Genomic DNA, 9,406 nt, shown 5'->3' on the forward strand with positions numbered 1-9,406 from the left:
ACTGCTATTTATATGTGTAAAAAGAAAGGGGTTTCTATGACATTTCCAGTCATTTTTATACTTTGGGTTTTGCTAACAGGCTGTATACCTTTTTTAAAGTATTTTTAAAAGGGGGAGAAGTTTGAAAACTAAGTAAATGTGTATTTGTTTTTCAAAGGATTCCTGAAATTGTTCTAGGCAAAAAAAATATTTCGTGCATTCACCTCTATACAGTTGGGTGGACATGAGTATTCTTGGTAAGAACGAGTTGTGGTAAAAAGCGTTCTCAGAAAGGAGGAGAAAGCTGAAGAAGCCTCCTTTTACCTCTCACCTTCAGCAAAAATGACCCCTGCTCGGGGTCAGAGAAACGAGCAATTCCCGCTTTCTTCCCTCCGGCAGTGGAGGACGGAAACGTTTTCTCCTGGAAAACAGAACGGAGAGCGTTGCGTGAGGGGAACGGGGGCGACCGTTGACGAGAAACGGTTGGGGCGCGCGCGGAGGTGAGAGCCGTTACAGCGCGGGTCCTTCACTGGGGCAACGCTCGGGGGAGGCGGGGACGGGGGGGGGGACGAGGTGGGAGCTCGTATGGCGCCGTCCGGCGCCATACGAGCTCCCACCTCGTCTCCCCACCCCCGAGCGCGGACCTGCCCGACGGTGCCGCAGTGCCTCCGCCTCAGCGGCTGTGCTTGCTCCGCCATGGCGGCGGAGGCGCTCTTCAGTCGCCTGGGCCTTTGGGGAGGTGGCGGATGAGGCCGCTCTTCTCCTTCCGGGCCGTGCGCTATGGTCGGCGGGTTGGGGCGGAGACAAGATGGCGGCGGGGTGCCTGTGGCGGCGGCTCTGTCAGGTGGGGTGTGTGGCGGGAGAGGGAACGGGCGAGTCTCCTCCTTCTCCTTCTCTCTTTCTCTTTCTTTCCTTCGGCATCTTCAGTCCTGAGGGGAGAGGGAAAAGGGAGCTGTGGCAGCGCTCCCACGTGCAGGCTCAGCTGCACGGCTGAGGGCCGGTGCTCGGCGCTGTGCAAACGCTGGTATCGCGTCCGCGGTACGAGCTGTATTGGAGCCGGCTTGCTTTCCTTGGTGGGCTCCCGCGGGCTGGGGAGATCTCAAGTGGCTTCCTTTTGGCTGCGGGAGGGTTGGGGTTTTACAGCGTGGGGCTGTGTCTCTGCCCGCCGTCATCGGCGTAGCGGGTCCTCAAAAAAACTATCTTCCTTGCAGACCTGTTTTTGCGGCAGTTACTCCGGGTGTAAGGGGTGATGAAGAATAAGTGACTAGGATTTGGCGGTCGTGTGCCAAGCCTGTTTCTAGTCTTAAAGTTTTAAATCTTGAAGTTACAACGTAAAAGATTAGGAAAACTTTTTACAGTACCGATGTTTTTTGCTGGTTTTGACTTCTAAAGAGTGATTGCTTTCTCTTACATTGAGGAAATTTGATGTTGGGAGTTTCCTATTCCTTTTCTGAAGCCCTAAACTCTTCTTCTCTGTACATGCTGTGTTCTGGACTTGCTTACATTCCAGGCATCTGTGTTGTCCTGATTACTTCAGGATCTCTGAGCCAAACAAAATGAAGGCTATTTTGCATTAGGAGGGGGATAATTTTGTTTCATGCAAGGCCTTGGTTGACACAGGAAATTGAATTCTGTTATGTTGCAGTCTGAGTGTCTCTTCCACCTTCTAGGATAGCTATTAGCAAGAGTGCATCGAGTATATTTAAAACAGAGAATGAAAGGAGCTGTTAAAACATACTTTACTGCCTACTGAATGCCATCTTTGCTACCTGGGGCACTCAGCATATCATTTTGTCAAAATTTGCACAGAGCACCTTTGATTTTATTTTACAAAAGCTTTTGACTCAATGCATACTTGTATAATCACTAACAAAAGGAGATGGCATGTGATGGGAATAATATGCACAATCGTAGAATATTATAAAGGCTGCGGAGCTGAGCATGTGGGATAGAACTCTACTGTTTCATCATGTTTTGTTTTATTCATCTTTATTACACGAAGACTGAAATTTTTGTATCCAAAACCACATAACGCAGTATGCTATCAGTGTACATATCTTTGCGTGCAAATAATAAATCCATATTACAAGGTCAAGCAGATAGAAGTAAAAGAATATGTAGCAGAGACTCCATACACAGAAAAACCAAAAGCAGATACAACTTTTAGTTACAATTCCAGTCAGCAGTCTTACATTTGTCATCTGGGGTTGGGTTCTGTGCCGCATACTTGCACACACAGTTTAAGCCCTGCACTGAATACAGTCTTTTATGCTTGTGGGCCTACCTGCTCCCTGAAGTGATGTCAGGTGATGACGTTAGTGTACTTCATATTGGCGTTAAATGAAAGGGAGGCAGTGTTCTGACTTGAGAGCAGGAGAATTGAGGTGCAAAGATCAAGATGATTTTATCAGATGTATTTCTTTAATTTTAGGTATTAAGTCTCAAGTAGTTCCCCACATGAACTTTGAAACATTCTGAATGGTCATCAGCTACAGTGGCAAATATTCAGTACTCCTGAAGTTGCTTATTGTGTCACGCACTTAAGAACGTAACACCAGTGCTCCTCTGTGAAGATCTGAATTTGAAGGACTTGCCTAAGGAGAGACTTTCAGCTGTGGTCTCCAAACAACAGTCAGCTTTGTAAACGGGAAATTTTCCTGCCTCTTCCTGCAGTCATCTTCCTTATTGAATGCAGAATTTGTAGGATAAATAGCAAATGAGGCAGAATTACTTCAGAAAACAGCTTCATTGACTGCTGATGTAAAATTAATATGTAATGCATACTGGAGAAAGTTAGGGACCTAATAGCATCATATTGTTAGTTATGCATATCCACAAGCAACTACGTTAAGATTACCTGGAAAAGTGTCAATTCTGGCTGTTTTCTGATGTTTTGATTATACAGTCACCTACGTAACTGATGTGTGGGGTATCTGTCTTCTCTCTTAAAGTTATGACTCCAGCACCTGTTAAATAAGAGTATCAAGGGGCTGGATAAGTAGCTACTTTTGCTTAAGCATTCTGCTGCAGCCCTGAGTTTCTCTTAAGCAAGTGAGAGTTCTGGTTCCTTGGTGTTTTTACCCCTCAAGTAGTCTATAACTTTGCCAAATTGAGAATTAGTGGAAGGAAGCTGGAAGCCACATAATGTTCAGAAGGGAGGGATTATTCTAGTATGAAAGACAGTAATGTTACATTTTGATTAACAGTTGTATTCCCTTTTTAACACAGAAGAAATCATGTTATCTTTTAAACATGGTTTATTTACTTGTTAGAAGCATTTATTTTTCAATGTTATCTTCAAAAGAACAAATGTTCAAAATCACAAGGAACTCTGCTGAAAAAATGGGAAATTTCACATTAAATTCAGAGGTTGAATTTTTATGTTTATAGGATACTGTTTTTAATTGCTTTCACAACAGCAAGTCCTACTTAGGCTTGTCCCTTGACAAAACTAATAGATATTGTACTATGGAAGTAAAACTGAAGAGAAAATATTATCATATACAGAAATGGTATCTGATGCCACACAAAATACATTTTTCTGCTAAAAAAAATGTTTTGTGATTGCTATTCAGGTGCCTTGTTAATAATAGGTACATACTGTTATATTGTTCTCTTAATATGCATTCTTTTTTTAATGTATACTAAAATATATTTCCATGCTCCTGTTTTCTGTGTTTTCTGATAGAGCAAACTTTCTAGTTTGGCAAATCAATGCTTAGGAATGTGTTATGCTCTGGTGTGCGAAAAAAGTAACCTTTAATAAACCTGTATTAACTGGTTACGTTCTGGTTTGGGGAAAAAAAAACAACCTGTAACCTATTTGTTTTATACAGGGATCAGCTTTTTCTGTCAATTATGCAAGCAGAATTATGCAAAAGCAGTGTTTTGTTCTGTAAGTATAAAAGGTCCTCCTCCTTTACACTTCTCCACACTCCCTAAAAAATCCAACTTTAACAACTTTATACTTTCCCTATTGCCACATTTCTAGAAACTCCGACTTGATGGGAGTACGGCTGGCTGGATCCCATGTTGATACACAGGAGCCTAAGACTAATCCTTTGGTAAGTGTTTCATAGAATGGTATTTTGTATATTGTCTTAGTAACAAAGAGGGTGTACAGAAAAAGTTGAATTCCTTTATTGCAGCTTTTTTAAGTTCTGTCTTAATGATGCCAACTTTGCCATAGAGAAAGAAATAATTGGTATTTGAGTTTTTTTTTTCCCCAGCAAGATTTCTATAGCTCACAGTTGCCTCTTAGTCACTTTCCTCCTTCTCTATGCAGCTCTAACTATGAAATGTCAGCCCTTTGGCCACATTCAGTTCAGCGCCTGCAGCAGCTTAGCCAGCCTAAGGCTTTTGTCTCTGGCCTGGACGGTGGGAGCCCAGGGCTGATGAGGTGGGAAGTTCATGAAGGCATGTGGTGGATAACTTGCTTTTAGAATCTGAATGCCTTGATTTTGACTAGGAATTCAGAAACACTCGCTCAATCTGTATAATACATGCAAGTGGGCTAAAATCTTATAGGCAGTATTAGATCTACAATGCAGACCCAGCCTTCCTGCTATGTCTGATACATGCTGGATTTACTGTGCTAAACTGCCTGGGAGTAAACCTGTTGGAAAATTGGTGCTTTCTGGACACATCAAGGCTTTTTAGATGATCAGTCAGCCCAGGCCATCAGAAATTGGAGCTCTAACTGAAAGTCATAAGTTTGTAGCTGAAAGTCATAAACTTGCACCTGGACAAACATAAAGGATAATATGCCTGGGGAAGCCTACTATGTTTAAAGTAGCCTTATAACTGACTTAGTAAAGTAAGAATTCTGGTTGCTGTCCATAATGTTCTAGTTACTGTCCATACCCAAGCAAAGTCTGAGAATTTCAGGTATTCTTACACCACTATTTAAAATACAAATATTGCTGCTCCAGACTTGCTTTAACAATGAGTTTCATTCTTGCCTTTGCTAGTGTTGTCCTCCTTATATTTATCTGGCATTCTCTTTCCTTTTCTGATCAAGAAATTTTACCTAAATGTTCAGAATTTAGGTATCTCTTCACACTTTTGCCTTCCCTGGTAAGAGTGAGAACTGTCAATCAAGGTAATGCTGTCAGCCTCTTGCAGAGAAACTAAAATAAGCAGCTAACAGTGCGTAGGTTTTTTTCCTCTTCTACAAATGGGGCGCACAGGCTAAGAAAATATGCAGTGCATGCATTAATTAAGGAGAATGTGGAGTGGTAACTCTTGTCTTTTCTTTAAAAATGCAGGTATCAATTTCAGATGAGCCAGAAACGCTGTACAAGAGATTGTCCCTTTTAGTTAAAGGCCATGATAAAGCTGTGTTGGACAGCTATGAATATTTTACAGTGCTTGCAGCTAAAGAACTTGGCATCTCTGTTGAAAAAGTGTAAGTAAGTGGTCTGTAGAGTGATGTGGTGTCAGATGCTTCTTATGTCTTCTGTAATTCAGGTTCTGTGCTTAGAAGTATTTTTGTTTTTTCAGAAGAAACAGGTGTAATCTGACATTTTTTCTCAGATTATAAACCTAACACTTCTTAGATGGCCGCACAGTGATGAGGAAGCAGCAGCAGTTCTACACTCAACACTGCCATAGTAGAAGTGCATTTTAACTACATGAAGGATATTGACAGTACTCTTAAGCACAGTTGTCAGTGCTCTAGCTTCCCTTAACTAATGCTGGTTAATAACTTAGTATTAACCATGCCCATGTGGGTTGATAGTAAACCGTACCAGTGTTTAATACTTCCTTGTAGATCTTCTAAATGTCAAATAAGAACAGGGATTCCAGCATAATCTTTCAGATAATTTGTATTAGCATCCTTTATATAAAACGCAATTTTCTTTTTGTGCTTTGTTCAGACATAAACCTCCAAAGAAGATAGAACGATTGACACTTTTAAAATCTGTACACATTTACAAGAAGCACAGAGTTCAGTATGAAATGAGAACACATTACATGTGTTTGGAGGTAAGAAAGATGTTAAAAAAATTATGTTCTAGGTGCACAGTTCAAAGATGTTAATAGATGTTAGTTCAGGAGTGAACACAAACTTCCTGTTTACTTGCGTTGGGGAGGAGAGTGCAGGGAATAGCAGAAAACAGCTGACCTAGGTACATCAAATGTAACCCAAGTTATTCTGAATGTACAGCCTACATAATCTTTGGATTAAAAGGCTGATTTTGACCATCACCTTAACAGCTGAAAGAATGACTAAAAAATAAGGTAGAATGGGGGTTATCTTTATATGTTTTATGCTCTTGGTTTCCAAGAATCAGTGGGATAGGAGCTTTCTCAGGAAGGCAAGAAGATGCAGCTAAATCATTGTCATTACTAGTCACTAAGGGTTCTGTTCTTTGTGAGTTTGTCTGATGTTTTTGGATACGCATACTTTTGCCCTATGCAACATCATGTGGCAAACTAAAACTGCGTGGGGGAAATACAAGAAAGGAAGCGTATACAAACCACTAGCTCTGTGGCTGATGACGCAGACTTCTGTATGGTTTAGAATGCAGCTGTGGTTGACTTTCTTAGAAGAAAGGTTTACTGCCAGTGTTTTGTGACTCCTGGGTGTCTTACTGTATATTTGCACAGTGCTTAGCAAAATGGGACTTTGCTTTAAGTCCCCAGACATTAGTGCAGTACAAATGGCTGCCAACAGACCATAAGCACTATTTTTGCCATCCAGGAGAAACTATAAAATCAGTAATTCAATGGGATTCTGGAGTTGCAGGATTTATAACAAGCTTGAACTTCGAGAGCATACAAAAGCTAGTAATTCTTGCATAACCTGTAATTAATTTCATCTGATGCCTGCAGTCTTAAGATCCACCACTTCCATCATAATCAATGCATGGGATTACAGGCAATATGTGCAGTTCTGTGGAGTGAAATAACTACTTTATATTTGCGTGAGGGTTGTGTACAGCTCAACCGCCTCTGTTCAATATTATGGAAGCTGCCTTTCTGTAAGATCTTTGGTCCCATTGCAAGAACTAGAGAGGCTAGGGCAAACTTTTTTTTTTTTGTATTCTGTTTAAAGTATTAATAATAGTAGTTCACTAAAAAAACATTACTTCTGTTTTAGTTAAAATACCTAACAAGCAGTACTGCTGCAGTTTACTTGGAGTATGTTCAACGAAACTTACCTGAAGGGGTTGCCATGGAAGTAAAAAAGGTAAGTTTCCATCTCACATTATTAACTGTTATGAGACTAAGTCCTGACACAAGTACCAATGACTACTGAAGTCTTTAGAAAGTCAGCAGAGGAAATGTGTGTAGTTTGGAAGGAACATTTTCCAAAGAGGCTGTATTGCTTGAAAACGCCACTAGGTGGCATTTTTAATTTGATAAATATCTCAAACCAGAATAAATAAAGCAAGGGAGTTAAATGTTAACTAGTTGGTGTAATAAACGGTTGCTTTGCTTTCCTTTTAGACTAAGATAGAGAAAATACCTGAACACATTCAGGAACCAGTTTGGGATACACTACCTCAAGGAGAAGAAACTGAAGTCAAGTCATGAACTCACCAGGTACTTGGCTCCATTACTGCTGAAATTAGCTGCTCCTATCAACGTAATTTACTGAGACAGTCTACTGTTAAATAAAAGTTCTCTTACAAAGTAATTATATAAACTCGTGTTTCATCAAGTTATTCTTGATCGTAACTCCAGTACATGTAGACTGAACAGCTATAAAGTGAAGAAGTTTGACCGTACTCTGTGATCAAGAACTATGGTAATCTAGAATATGTTTGTAGAAAGGTAAAATTTATTTTTTATTATATATATGTGTGTGCGTATATATATATAAAAGTATATATAAAAATTCTCTATCTTCTTTTGATACTAAATGGCTTCTGAATTCTGAAATACTTGCAAAATCCACTTCACGTTTTTTTTATGTTATGGATGCCAGATTGTTACACATTTTTTGCAATAGCTCCTTTGAAGTAACTGAATCCCAGGTGTACATACAGCTTGCATATTAACTTGTAGTAAGTCAAAACCCATAATCTTAGAGGGCACTGAGCCATACTGAGACTTTTCTAGGCTCCTACAGTTCCAGTAGCCTCATTTCCAGTCTTAGTAACTGCTTGCTAACAGAAGAACATAGTCGTCACAGTACAAATCTGAGACTTCCACAGTCTAACTTAAATGAAGTGCTTGTAGAACCATGTTGCAAAGCAGATGGATACTAGAAAGTGTAATTGTGGATAGGACAAACAGTGCATTAAGTGTTTTAGTTCACTGCAGGGAAAGGCATGGCCTTTTTCTAAACTGCCTGGGTTGGTTAGAGTGTAAACCCAGTCTAGCTGGACACTGCTTATCCTCAGAGGGGAAAAACAGTACAAATAGCAAAAGAGTGCTCAACTGCTTTGAAGGTTAGTTCACTGTGAATCAAAGGAGATAACAGTAGGCACAAAGCCATCATCAACTTTACCTTCAGATTGCATTAAGCACTTTTACCTTTACTAGGTTAGCAGGAAGGACACAGCTGCAGGAATCTGCTTCAGTATTAAGGGAGTGGCTTTGATTTGACTGCTATTAAAAGAATTTACAGAAGGAATAGCCAACTGGGTCACAGGACAAGACAACCAGAGAGGCTGGATCATACTTATCAAGAGCGCTCAAAGCTTTACACAATCACAAAAGAAAAGAATCCCAGTGGTGTTATCAGACAGAAATGGACAATCTTAATGGGAAATAGCTGAAGGACAAGAAACCAAGCTTGTGCTTGAAGATTGTCTACATTTTCTAGCTGTAGAGAGGCCCCGATCTGTTTTAGGAGGGATATTTCATGACAGTCAATATAGCTGGTACCACTTGTGATAGAAAGGAAGCTGCCTGTGCACTTTCTACAATATGCCTCAGGGAAAAAAAAAGGAAGTTAATCAAAGCCCTTATGGGAAGATACACTGCCTAGTTCTCCCTTCAAGGTGTTTGCTTTCCTCAGTTTCAAGCTTTTCTTCCTTTCTTTCACTCCTAGTATTCAGTCATAATAGCATTTCTTAAAGTCACGTCAGACACTATATAATGTGAAGGAAGAAACTGTGAGCTGACCTGGTTAAATAAAGCTGGTCCTTCAGAGGAACATCCTCTTTCAAGTCTATTATATTTTCTTCAAATTTGCCATGCTTCCATGCTTTAGTTTTGCATAAGCCACCTGCCAAGTTAAAGCTGTATATAGTACCAAAATGTGACTGTGCTCAGTACTAAGTCTTTCCACATCTTGGTTTGATGCATGGTAAGATTAAGGGATTGTCTTTTATTGGCTTTGATGTTCTACTCTCAGGTTGCAGTTTTTGGCTAAATGGCCAGTCAGCATGCCTTTTCAGTTGGCTCAGAGTTTTAGTTATCAGACCTAAACAGGAACGGACTTAGGAGACAGCTGCAGAAAGTATTAACC

General features: G+C 40.3%; 1 protein-coding gene across 1 annotated transcript; it reads left to right on the forward strand.

Annotated features, from left to right (window-relative positions):
- The first annotated feature begins 733 nt into the window (after window positions 1–733).
- On the forward strand, window positions 734–7,781 carry MRPS10 (mitochondrial ribosomal protein S10). The gene is made up of 7 exons (XM_072856842.1): window positions 734–823; window positions 3,816–3,874; window positions 3,971–4,043; window positions 5,247–5,386; window positions 5,859–5,967; window positions 7,085–7,174; window positions 7,435–7,781. Exons 1-7 carry the CDS (start codon window positions 788–790, stop codon window positions 7,519–7,521), a joined length of 594 nt encoding a protein of 197 aa, XP_072712943.1. The 5' UTR covers window positions 734–787; the 3' UTR covers window positions 7,522–7,781.
- Window positions 7,782–9,406: the final 1,625 nt, after the last annotated feature.

The sequence above is a fragment of the Ciconia boyciana genome, chromosome 3 (assembly GCF_034638445.1).
Source record: "Ciconia boyciana chromosome 3, ASM3463844v1, whole genome shotgun sequence".
Taxonomy (NCBI): domain Eukaryota; kingdom Metazoa; phylum Chordata; class Aves; order Ciconiiformes; family Ciconiidae; genus Ciconia; species Ciconia boyciana.

Bases quoted from the DNA above. Each gene is read 5' to 3' on its own strand.
- MRPS10 (XM_072856842.1), top strand. From the start codon at position 788: ATGGCGGCGGGGTGCCTGTGGCGGCGGCTCTGTCAG. The intron at 3,875-3,970 runs GTAAGTATAAAA...CCACATTTCTAG, and splicing joins CAAAAGCAGTGTTTTGTTCT to AAACTCCGACTTGATGGGAG. The intron at 5,968-7,084 runs GTAAGAAAGATG...CTTCTGTTTTAG, and splicing joins CACATTACATGTGTTTGGAG to TTAAAATACCTAACAAGCAG.